Source organism: Peromyscus maniculatus, chromosome 21 (assembly GCF_049852395.1).
Source record: "Peromyscus maniculatus bairdii isolate BWxNUB_F1_BW_parent chromosome 21, HU_Pman_BW_mat_3.1, whole genome shotgun sequence".
In the NCBI taxonomy this organism is placed as follows: domain Eukaryota; kingdom Metazoa; phylum Chordata; class Mammalia; order Rodentia; family Cricetidae; genus Peromyscus; species Peromyscus maniculatus.
The window spans coordinates 45,972,836-45,985,730 of NC_134872.1; the positions used below are offsets into that span (position 1 = coordinate 45,972,836).

The window sequence follows — 12,895 nt, forward strand, 5'->3', positions numbered from 1 at the left end:
TGGAGTTACAGGTGGTTGTGAGCTTCCTGATATGGGTGCTGGGAACCAAGCTCTGCTCCTTTGCAAGAACAGCAGATACTCTTACTGCTAAGTCACCTCTCCAGCTCCTACTCCCCCCTTATTTTAATCAAGGTGTCAAGTAGGTTGGATTGGCTTACAATTCACTGTGTAGCCAAGGTGACCTTGAACTCCTGGCCCCCTTGCCTCTACTCCCAGTGCTATGACTGCAGGCTGGCTTTTGATAAATAGTGTTATCTGGGGCTCAGCCAAAATGATGGGAAGGCACCTATGTTTCCATGGCCCTGTAAGGCACCAGCCGAGGTCCAGGAAATAAAGGAGCTGGCTCAGGCTGGTAGAGTTGGTTCATCATGGCCAGAGGTGACTAGAGAGACACCAGGAGAGGCTGAGGATAGGCCCTCTCTGCATGTCAGGAGACACCCATAGCTTGTACATGAACTTGGCAAGAAGCACTCACAAACGCAGGTGCAAGGGAAAAATGTTACTTCAACGGCATCTTTAGAAAACCAAGAGTTTCCAGAGAAATGAACAGCGGACATCCACAGACGTGAGAAGATTCCTTTTCCTCCCCTTCCAGGCAATGTGGTGTGGTTGTTTTTGAAAAGTGTGCATTTTACTCGACTTTTGTTAGAGGAGAAGATGGACGCTTACATTCTGAGCCCCCCCGGGGGGGCATTGCTCCCCCAGCCGAGTCAGAAACACAAGGACACAAAAGCAGCTACATGTCATGCCACCATGGCTCTGAGTCCTGACCAGAAGAGACAGTGGGTCAGTTCCTCCCTTCCCCATCCGAAGGCGAGAAGGAAGGTGGCCTTGGGACCACTTCCTCTGTGGATCACTCGAACAGGATGGGTGGGAAGTGTGCAGTGGGAGATTGGAGCAGGGAGGAAAAGAAGTTCATTTCAGGGGCGTTTTGTTTTGAAGCAGGGTCTTGTATAGCCCAGGCTAGCTCAAACTGATCATGTAGCAAAGGGTGACCTCAAACTTGGGATTCTCCTGCATCCACCCCCCAAGTGCTGGGGTTGTAGACATACACCACCATGTCCAGTTCTCTCAGTGCTGAGAATCAAACCCAGGGCTTTGTGCATGCTAGGCAGGCACTCTACCAACTGCACTATACCCCTGGCCCTAGAAATGTCCTTTCAGTGGGTTAGTATGACAGAAGAGACAGCCCATGGTGCCTAGGCTGGTGTGGAAAATGGATTTTGGTTTCTGGAGATACGAATCTGGTGTTCGGGTGAGTTTATCAGAACTGGCAAATGATTTGTGGGAAGACAGAGGACAGGCAGGAAAGGGGGCAACAGCAGGGGACGGAGAAGAGAAAGGAGGGAGGAAAGAGGGTGCAGGCATGGCCGGGCCACAGCGTCACCTGCAGAGACAGTGTCATCGCTGTGTGTGTGCTTGGCGGGGCTTGAGGCCCAGCAGCTCAGCACCAGCCCTGAATCCCTCAGAACTTTGAAGCGTGCTTTGTAGGCCGTGTGCCTGGCATGTAGAAGAAGGGAGTACAGGCTAGACCGAATGATTGAGTTAGGAAGACAGAGAAGAGGGAGAGGTAGTGTTTGGCTCTGAGGAGAGAGCTGGCAGGCAGGAGACAGAGCCAAGGCATGACAGAGGCAGGCTGGTGCTTTGTCTAAAGCAGCTGTCCCCAGATGTGTGGGAGGAGGGGCGGGGTTCACGCCCAGACGTGCATGAGCCAAGATGGCCTTCTGCTCCTATTCCATTACCTCCGTGGACAAACACTCCACAGGGAACCATGAGAAGGCACCCCTCACCCTGCCGTGAGCACCTTGATCCGTCACCTTAAGGAACATGAAAGGTACAAACTGCACAGAACTACCCTAATTGGGGGGAAGACAGGATCATGGAGTAGAAAAACCTCCCCAGGAGGTAGGTAGCCTTGGCCTCTGCTCTGGCTTGGTCACATTAGGCAAGCGCTGTGCTCCGGGGAGAGGGAGGACAATTTAAGGATGGGTTGATCCCAGATCCTCCCAAGCTCTCTGGAAGAATGTTTTAAAGAGGATTCAGCGTCTGCTTCAAACTTCTAGCATATTCCCGTTGTGCCATGGGAGGGTAGGGACAGCCCCAGAGGCTTGTGTTTCACTCAGGTTATCACCTAGAATTGTGAAGGGCTAGTTCATCTTTGAAAGCCTTCCAGAACCTTCCAAGGGCTTTGCCAGGTGGTCCAAAGAGAGAGGCAGCCTTTTCCATGTCATCCAGTGGCCTATTCTCATGGTTCCAGAAACCAGCCTGATAGTCTAAGGTGCCCCCCTAATGCCTCATCTGCTTTACCTAGAGTCCTTTTGATCAGCACAGGTCATGCAGATTCCCAGGAAAAGGGGCCACATCCTCAAAGTAGGATCCCTTCCACCTCCCCGCCACAAAGCCCTTTCTCAGGCCTCCCTGTAGCTTGGGGTTAACTTTCTAACTCAGTCTGTTCTGCTGAGTGTGGGTGTCGTGTCTGGGAAACAGAAAACTGGGTCATTCACACACCCAGGGCAGGCTATAGGGCTGGGGAAGGGTTATGGGGTCTCTGGTCAGGGGGTTCAACAGAACACCGAGCGAGAGTCTTGTTGACTCCCACCCCACCCTCACCCCACCCCTCCTGCCTGCTGGGAACACACTTTCACAAGTAGAGGACACTCTCGATTATCCAGAAGAACGAAGAGGAGTCTGGGAAATGGAAAAATAAATTAAGAAATCAAAACAACACTGGATCCATGAGCAATCCGAAGCCGCTTGCTTGTCGCTACATTTGTGAATAGAGAGGCAGTGTGTGGCCTCTCCAAACACTCAGGGCTCAGTCTGACACTTGAGCGAGTCCCATTCCCTGAGCACACCCCGCTGGGTGGTGGGGACAGGCCTGGGAAGGTGACGTGGGGAAAGGGTGCAGCTGGGCAGAAGGACATGAGGCTGTCAGGGAGACAAGACTGTCCCTGGATGTAAACATCACCATGGAAACTCCACAAACAATCTCCAGTGCTGACTCTGTCCCCTTCCTCTCCCACTGAGAATGGGAGGAAGGGTGATCCTGCCCCGGCTACACAGTACTTTCCATTACCCACTCTGAGCTGCCAAATGTCCCCCGGGCTCCCACCAGGTCACTCTCCTCAAAGGGTAAGAGCATGCCATTGACAGACAGGCTGCGCTTCGTCCAGATGTTTGAGACCCGCCTAGGGGGGCTGTAGCCACCAGGAGCAGCTGCGGCTGCAGCTGAGAAGTCTCCCATGTCAAAAGAGTGGCTTCTTTTGGCCTTGCCCTCCAGGGGCAAAGGGAGAAGGCTCCTGGCACGGGTGGCCGGGGGCCCCAGGAGTGGCTCTCGGTCCGAATGGTGGCCCCTGGCCGACGTCCCTGCCCCTCTGCCTGCTGGAGTCCTGGAGTCTAGAAGTTCTTCTTTCTTTTGACTCTTGAGGTCCAGGGAGGCAAAGGCTCCCATCAAGCGGTCCAGGCTGGGCTTGGGGCGAGGAGCAGGGGGTGGGAGCCTCCAGGGACCCCGGCTCAGGCCTGCAGCTTCCCCGCTTCCCAGAGAGCTGGAGGAAGAAGAGTCACAGGCCCTGGCCAGGCTGGTACTGAAGTCCATCAGCTCATTACGCACCACAACCTTGGGTGGTGCCTGAGGAAGCTGCCCGACAGATACGCCACCCAGAGGTGGAGGCTGGGCCCCATTGGTCTGTGAGTACACATTGCTGACAGTGGCTGCTGCCATCTTGCCTGGGGTGTCGTGGTTGCAAACCTTGTACCGGACCATGAGGATGACGATGAAGACCAGCAGGGTGGCCACAATGATACCCCCGATGATCAGAATCATGGTGCCCCCCAGGATCTGGCTGTGCATAGATTGGCATTGTGGGTAGTCAGCCTTGGTGAAGAACTGGGCACAGCCCACAATGTTGGTGGCTGTGAGGGTCGTGGCTGTGTCGTCCCACATGGCCAGCACACACAAGTCGTAGCCCGTCCCGGACACCAGGTTGTTGACCACGAAGGCCTTGTTGGAGGCTGGGATCATCCTGAGGAGGGAGGCAGAGACAGAGAGTCAGAGAGGGTGGGGTGATGGGGGGCGCGGGCAGACATAGAGTGATAGAGACACATGCGGGCCCACTGCAGAGGGGGGCAGAGACCGGAAAAGATGGAGACAGTGGATAAACAGTGATGAGGAGGGAGAGAAGGGGGAGTCAAGAGTTAGGAGTGTGACATAGAAAATGGCGAAAGAATGATTGACATGTGGTCCGAAGACCCAGGTGACAGGCGGGGTGAAAGAAAATATGAGAGAGAAATATTCTGGGATGGAGTGTCAGAGAAAAGGAAGGAGAAAGCGAACATCCTCTCCAGGCTTGCTTAAGTAAGCGCCCATATGAATTCGAAGGTGAAGGGAAGAAAAACGGCAGCTGAAAGTATGGATGAGGGGAGACATCTAGACGTGGGGCAGAGGTGGAGCTGGTGGCAGTGGGTGGGCGATAGAGGGGAGCAAAGTCACCTGGGAAGGACAAGGAGGACTCAGGAATGAGTGGGGGGGCTGCCCCTCCCCCACATCTGTTGCTAACATCCCTCCACACGCTAGAGGGCGTCGGAGATCCTAGGGACCTCTCCGGGCCTTTGCTTTGGGAATCAGAGCCCTGGTCCTGCCCTGAACCTGCACTCAGCACCTCTCTCCTGCAAGGGTCCTCCTGGTGGGGAGGGAGCAGTTCCTGTTTCCGGTTGAGCAAATATATTGCTCAGAGCGGGAGACAGTGACCCCCTGAAGCCCAGGAAGTTACCCTGACTCCCAAGGGGCAAGCGCTCTGTCCCTGCACCCCACTCGTCAGCACTCTGGCTCATCCAAGAGACCTGTAGCGGAGTTCCTGGAGAGGAAGGCCTTGCCTGGTCCCTCCGTCTTTGAGGAAGGATTGACAGGTATCAGTGTCCCCACATGGGGCCTTGTCCATGGCAGCCTGGGCTCTCCTTCTGCAATCTTGGGAACAAGCTGATCTCTAAGACCTTTGCCATGACCTCCAGTTTCTGTTCTGCCCAGAGATGGGATCTGGACCTCTCCCATAGGCAATCCGATCCTGCAGAGAGGTCAGCCTCAATGTAAGGACACCCCCTGCAGCTTCCCTGTACCCCTTTTCACCTCTAAAGCCTTCCACCCTCCTGCCCCTTGAGAACAAAACGGCTCCATCAGCTCCCATCATCCTCTCAAACTCAGAGCCCAGCGACATAATTAAGATATCAGATATGAAATACCAGCGCCTGAAGTCTTCCACCTGAGAACCTGCTGGGAGGACTGAGCAGACAGCTATTGACAACCCATCTACCCCTGGGGGCTGCTGTCTTTACCCACGCAGCTTGGGAGCTCCCTTAAAGGAGATTCTCCAAGCCCCGTCTCTAGCCCTACCCCACAGGGTATGGGATGGAAGAGGCCGGCACAAGCAGCCAGCTAGGTCCTGCAGACCAGCGCCTTAGGTCTGTCTGGGACTTTGCAGCCTTCTCTTTATCCAGACACCGTGACCACAGAGTGGCAACTGTGCTCTTACCTCACAGAGTAGGGAGAGATGGCTGAGGACCAGAGAAGTTAGACGTTTGCCCAAGGTCACACAGCTAAGCAGCTGCTCACTCACTGACGGATACTGGAGTCTGTTTTCTCCTTTCATTGAAACAATTCTTTATTGGGGGTGTCAAGATGGCTCCGTGGGTAAAAGAGCTTGCCTCCCAAGCCTGGAACCCCAGAAGGGTGGATATAGAGAATCAACTCTACAAAATCGTCTTCCACACATGGGCCACTGCATATGTGCGTGTGCACACATACACACATTAATAACAAACGATTGTAAAGAAATGCGGCTTTCCATTACATTTTACGTATTTATTGTGTGTGTGGAGGGGATGATGCATGCATGCCATGCTGTGTGTGTGTGGAGGCCAGAGTCTGTTCTCTCCTTCTATCACAAAGGACCCGGAAATGCACTCAGGATCCCAGGCTTTGTGACAAGTGTCTTTACCCCCAAGCCATCTTGCCACGCTATAAATAAAGTTTTTTTGTTGTTTTAAGTCCTCAATGCCCTGGAGCTGATGACACACCCATTTCTCCAGAGCACTGCTCAGCATCCTCTGCGGCTCGTGATCACCTAGAAGATTCCAAGCCTGAGCAGGATCCAAGGCAAGGTCCTGGTGTGGCCAGTGCTGAGGGACCTCAGGAGACACTGGGGCTCAGCAGCTCTTCTCCTGGGGTCCTGGGGTGCCGGTCAGAGCAGAGCCCGCCGGCAGCTGTGGACTAGGCAGTCTGACCAGCTCCTTGTTTGTTCTCGGCAGGGCTGGTTCTCAGGATCCTCACTTTGCAGGTGGGGAGGCCCAGCCACGCCCGGGCCAGGCAGAGAAGCTATGGGCCATGCTGAGTCAAGCCACAGTACTGTGACACCAACTGAGGGAGCCGCAAGAGTACACCCTGAGAGGAGGGTATCGTGTCCTGGGACGCCTGCTATGAACACAACGTTCCACTCTTAAGGTGTCTAACCCTACCAGCCCTAGGACACGGGATCGCGAGCCCAGAAGTCAGCTTGAGATTAGCTATGTTTAGGGAAGCAGAAATGACTCTGCTGTTGGTACAACCGACCACACTGGCAGAGGGGGAAAGAGGGTTTGACTCAGTGGTAGAGAGAGCTTACTGCTCCTGTAGAGGACCAAGTTCAGTTCCCAGCATCCATGTCAGGTACCTCAGAACTGCCTGCAGTTCAGCTCCAGGGGATCTGACACCCTCTTCTAGCCTACTTAGGTACACACACACACACACACACACACACACACACACACACGTAGCTAAATCTGAAAGCCTGGCTGGCAGAATCAAGTTTGCCTTTCCCAGTAGCAGCTGCCAGCTTCCACTGGGCCTTTCTGTGTGTGTGGAGGTCTATGCACATGGTTTCATTCAACCTTCTGACACCTTGAAGGAGATCATGACTGTCACTCCCACTCAGAGAGACAGGGAGCTGCTCTTCCCTTTAGAGAAATGATAGAGCTAGGACCAAGTTGGGTCCATGGGGATCCTACTACTCTGTTTGTGTGTGTGTGTGTGTGTGTGTGTGTGTGTGTGTGTGTGTGTGTGTGTAGATGCATAGACATGTGTGTATATGGAGGCCATATGTAAACCATAGGTATTGTTCCTAAGGTGACTTGCCCACTTTGATTTTTGAAATAAGGACTCTCATTGGCTGGGAATGCACCAGTAAAGCTAGGTTAGCTGATCAGCAAGCCCCAGGGATTCTGTTCTCACTGTTCTCCCATTGAGCTTTTCATGTGGTTTCTGTGGCCTGAACTGGGCACTTCAACAACTGAAGAAATCCCCGCCCCAGTCCCAGAAATGCTATTCTTATTAATCCAAAGCAAGGCCTTCCTGTCTCCAGGCTTAAAATGGAGCTCATCTCCTACCTGTGAGTTCTTACATACCCCATCATGCTCCCCTATAAAAGCTATCCAGTCATTCTTGAAGCAAGTCCAGAACTCTGGGGTCCCCCTACATTCCTACCCATACCCCATCACTCAGGTAGCTTTACCAGCTAAACAACCCTGCCCAATGCCATACTCAGGCATTTTCACTTTTGGATCTGGAAGTAAAATAACCTAGCTCCTGAGATGCTTGGCAAGGGTCAAGAATTAATTACCTGTGACTCACAAGTCAAAGTTCCTCCTCAGAGATTCCAACCTTGACTAACTCCACCCTCTTACTTCTTGCTCAAGTAAGAGCATTCCAAGTCAGTCAGGGCCTGGAGAGGCAGAGGCACAATCTAAAGCCAGTTTTTAAGCTGGGATGATAAAGCTGGGGAGGTTGCTCAGGAGTTAAAACTTCATACCACTTTTGTAGAGGATCTGAGTTCATTTCCCAGCTCCCATACGGGATGGCTAACAGCAACCTGTAACTCCAGCTCCAGGGGATCCAATGCTCTCTTCTGAACTTCACACGCAACTACACTCATGTGTACATAGTAACATACACATAATTTTAAAAAACTATTTGTGACTCTTTAAACTTCGTGTCATGACCACCTTATGGGATCATTTAACATATAACTGCTGTGACTGTAATGAAGATTTCAGCAACAAACACCTGAATGTTTCTGAACACACACTAGCCTCATATTAATTCAAAGTCAAATTCACAATACATTCAATGTGTTTCTGGCAGCATTCACCCACGCTGCATCATGTGACACTGAAGCCTTGATTCTGAACACCCAGTGTGTGCACACTGCACTGTCTGAGTTATCACACCAAGCACAGCCAACAAACTGCCTGGAACACCTCAGACCAGGCTACAGTATATTTTAGTGTTTTTTTTTACTATACATACAGAGATTTCTGCTCTATTGAAATCTACTGGTTTAATTATAGAAAGCAAAAACTTACTATTTTCCTCCCATCCTTGCCCAGCATGTAAGTATCAAATTACATATCTTTGGATTGCATTGTGTTTGATTTTAAAAACTGTTGTTTGAGCTGCTGGCTTGAGTTTCATGAAAACTCAAATTAATTGATTTTTTTTTTTTTTTTGGCTTGGGATTCGGACAGAATTTCTGTCAATTTCGTTTGAAACGGCAGTAAATATCCTTCTGCCATTTTATATTATGTATTTATGCAAAGTGGCATTCTCAGTATTGTAGATTGCAAAATCAAAATATCAATCAGCTCTCAAAAAGGTTGAAGATGCTCCACATCCTCCACTATCACATATTCAGCCAAGATTTAATTCTTCATTTAAAAATAAACAAGCATATCCATCTCATTAGTATGCAAATTTGCTTTCCTCTTCGACTCATGGTGAAATTTATATATATCAAGGGATTGTTTAAAAATCAATCTCTTCATGGCCTTTTATCAATAAATGTTTGATTTCATATCTATTTCATAGACCTACATACCTGAAATCATGTGATTTTTCTCAGGTAGAAGGTGTTGCAAGTAGAAATAGTTATAGGAGACATGATACAGGGGAACAAAGACTGTACAAAAGGACTCATTGAAAAGAAGCAGTCAGGGCATAGAGGACTAAAATGGAATAGCACTAACTATGACCAATATCAACCAAGCTGCCACATCTCTGCTGCTCCAGGGAGGAGAGAGAATCATGTAGCTACAATACACAAATGGATGCCGGTCCACAAATTGTCTGTATCTGATCGATGATCAGAGAATACAGAAAATAAGAATAAGTACTGAAGCTTTTACAGAGATTTAGCACCGGCTGTCACGTGCAAGCATGTGATAGGTTTTCTGAGAATTTATTCCAGTTATGTTCTTCTAAAATCCTTGGTCTGCAACAAATTAAGAAGAAGAAAGTAAGTCCTTCCTAGGAAATATTCTGAGAAGCACTAACCTAGAAGATGGCTTGTTAACCTCTTTCAGCATTATGGATCCCCTAGCTCTCCCCTCTGTACCTTGGTAAGTCCTAGAAGGGAATGCGTATATTTCTTTTCACTTTGCAAAAGGGTTGGCAGCATCCCTTGCTTCTAACCCTGAGGTATCAGAAAACAGCCTAAGCTCTGACAAACTAAAAAAGGTCACTAAATGTTACTGAAGGTTCTCTATGAGAAAATCACCCCTTGTTGAGATACATAGGCCTATAGAATTTGGTTAATAAACAGAAGTTTCCAGGGTAACCTCAGAGGGTGGGGGAACAAATTAATAATGGGCCCAATATCCCTGTGCCATGCCTACAACCTTCTGCTGTTATTCACCATGGTGAACCTGACTGAAGCCAGATCCCATGGTCACACTGACCAGCTTTCCAGAGCATAAATCAAAGAGACAGAGGAGATTGGGACCTGTGCCAAATGACAGCAGCTAGCAGGCAGCAGGATCACATCTCTGTGAAAAACATTCCTGAAGTATTGAAGTGGTTTTTTTTTTATTATTTTATGTGCACTGTTGTTTTTTCTCCATGTGTGTCTATGTGAGGGTGTCAGATCCTCTGAAACTGGAGTTACAAACAGTTGTTAGCTGCCATGTGGGTGCTGGAAATTAAACCTTGGTCCTCTGGAAGTGCAGTCAGTACTTTTAACTGCTGAGCTATCTCTCCTGCCCATTTTAAAATCATGCACCCTGGTAGCATCCCTGTTAGAAAGCATGAATTGCTATTTTAAATTAAGATGCTCCAAAGTGTTATATTTAATTAAGCTCACATGCTTTGAATACAGTTTGAAACTATAACCCCAGCACTTATCCAAAAACAGAACAGGTCTACATGATTGCTTCAATCCCCTCGCCCCCCTAGTGATCTCTAAGATCCTGGATGTTTCTGAGATCTTTCCAGAGAGGCACTTTTCTTTCCTTGGGAATTACTACATAGGCATCTGAGACTTTTTGTGGATACATATATATGGGCTTGGTATGTATAAGCATATGTGTAGATAAAAATTATGTGTGAGAGAAAAATTACATGTGGGGGGTTGTTGGTGTGTCTGAGAAGTATCATTGTGATTAAGAGTATGCATATGTGCATGTGTGTATGTATGCACATATATATATATGTGTGTTTCTCTATGTGTATATGTATTTGTATATATGTGTGTATTTGTGTACCTATCTTTCTCTGTGTGTGTGTTTATGTAGATATGGTACTGAAGGCTCTAGTAACTGTCAATATCAGTCAATACTGTGCTCCTCCACTCCCCAGAGCCCCCATCCTCTGATGTTCTGAAGAGACCTCCTCTGTGACCTCCTATAGACAATGGCAGGTTAGATCTACTATTTCCTAATGGTACAGTTTGCCTCAAAGAATAAGCATCTTGGGCCTAAAGGTCAAGCCTTTATGTTGAGTGCCAGAACTCATTCTCTGGTTTCATGATTTAATATCAACAGTATTTGGAGTCACCTAGGAGATGCTCTGTATCTGGGGGGAATTTTCCTAGAAGACTGAGAAGAGAAAATCTGCCTTGTATATCGGTAGCATAGATCCATAAGTTTGAGTCCCAGACTGAGGGAAAGGAGGGGGAAAAGGTGAAGCCAGCTGAGCACCAGCTGTTGTCTCTCTCTGCTTTCTGACTGAAGACACAGCATGACCAGCTACTTTATTCTCCTGCCACCAAGCTTCCCTTCTCTGAGGGCCTATACCCTCAGAATGAGACTCAAAATAAACGCTTACTTCTGAAAGTCTTCTTGGAGCTATCTTGTCATTGTAGCAAGTCCAGTAAATAATACATAAGATCTGCCATCTCCACCTATGTTTGCCAGCATCCCTTGCAGCTAAGTCTAAGTGGTACATTTGGGTAAACAGATGGAAGGAAATTATGTGTGGTAGATTTCCAAGAGCAGGAATGCATCCCCAACATGCTCCTTCTGATCTGCAGTAGCCTAGGTGGTGATTTGACCTTGACTATCTAGGGGACAATAAGGCCTCAGTATCCTTGAAGCAAATATCCTTACCAGTGTGACATTTGACACTGGGTGGTAGAAAGCCCCTGGGATTAAACACTACTGCACTATTCTGCTGAAACAGTGAGCCATCCCTTCCTCATGTAGTTCCTCTGGTAAGATGAGAACTCAAAAGTCTGTCATTTGCCAGTGACCAAAACAAGGGAAAACATTTGTGTTAGAAGAATTGACTGGTCTATAATTAAAGGGAAGCCCTTGCCTTTTTAAAGTTATCAACAAATAACCCCTCTTTTATCTTCATCATTCCGCCAGCTTCAGCCCCTCCAGCTCCCCGGACCAGCACTCCAGAGGCTCTGTCTCTATTCCCTCCTTCAGAGACACACCACTGCTGCCTACTGAGCTGCGGCACTCATTTAGCGAGGTCCTGTAGATATGCTTGCTGCTTTATTTCCTGTTTTTGCATCCTTATTACCCATCTTCACAGGCCATATCTGCCACCCACTCTGGCTAGCCTCCACATCTAAGCCCACAAGAAATGGTCTCATTAAACAAAGGCAGACAGCCTGCCTTCCAGCCTCACCCAGGCCCATGAGCCCCAAAGGGGATTGTTTCCTCCCCACATCAATAGCCAGGGAGGAAGGAGATGTGGCTGGTTCAGTGGCACACGTGCACACACATATCAAGTTCTTACTCTTGTGAAAGCTACACACAGGTTGTGTCCAGAAGCATCTTTATTCTCTGCAGTGACAATCATAGCTGGAGAAACAGATTCAAGTCGATAGACCACCTGCCCATACCCTATCCAGTCAAAAGGGGCTGGGTCGCTGTGACAAGTCATTCAGCCCTCTGTATCTGCAGATTCTTTGTCTCCAAATTCAACACACTGTGCCCCAGAAGTATTTTAACAAATATTCCAAATATGTACTGATGTGTGTGTTGTCTTTGATTGTGTGTATGGAATATGTGTGTGCACACAAGTGCAGGTGCATGTGGAGGCAGAGCAAGGTCTCGGGTATAAGGTGTCTTCCTTTATCACTCTCCACCTTGTTTTTTGAGACATAGTTTCTTCACTGAACCTTGAGCCTACTGATTGGCTAGAGCAGCCTGGGTACCCAGAAGGCTCGGGGTCTCTTGTCTCTGTCCTGCTAGTGCTGGGGTTACAAACACTCTCTGCGGTGCCCAGCTTTTTACATGGATTATAGGGATCCAAACTCAGAGCTTCATGCTTTCATGACAAACCCTTTGCCCGCTGCTCTATGTTCTCAGACCCTAGATACTTTTTATGGTCACTATTCCTGAAACAAACAGCTCTCCATTTATTTAGACAGTATTGACATCGTATCAGTATTGGAAGATATGTACAGGGAAGAGTTGTAGTGTACCAAGGCATTGTGCAGGTTACATGCCTCCAATGGACTTGAATGTGAATTTTGGTGTGTTTGAGAGAGAGGCACCCTGTAACCAGTTGTCATCAGACACCAAGAAACAATAGCACTGTGTCACCCTGAACATCACTGGCAGAATTAAAGCTTGCCACGAAGCA

The 12,895-nt window shown here is 48.7% G+C and overlaps 1 protein-coding gene across 2 annotated transcripts in view; it reads right to left on the reverse strand.

Annotated features, from left to right (window-relative positions):
- Positions 1-283: 283 nt before the first annotated feature.
- Positions 284-12,895, reverse strand: part of Lrfn2 (leucine rich repeat and fibronectin type III domain containing 2) — a 168,104-nt gene continuing 155,492 nt past the window's right edge. Inside the window, exon 4 of one of the 2 annotated variants that reach the window (XM_076557590.1) lies at positions 284-4,022. In XM_076557590.1, the coding sequence (XP_076413705.1) occupies positions 3,870-4,022 (153 nt within the window). In that variant the 3' untranslated portion in view covers positions 284-3,869. The remainder of the gene's footprint in view (positions 4,023-12,895) is intronic. The other variant, XM_042265798.2, reaches the window with a different exon arrangement.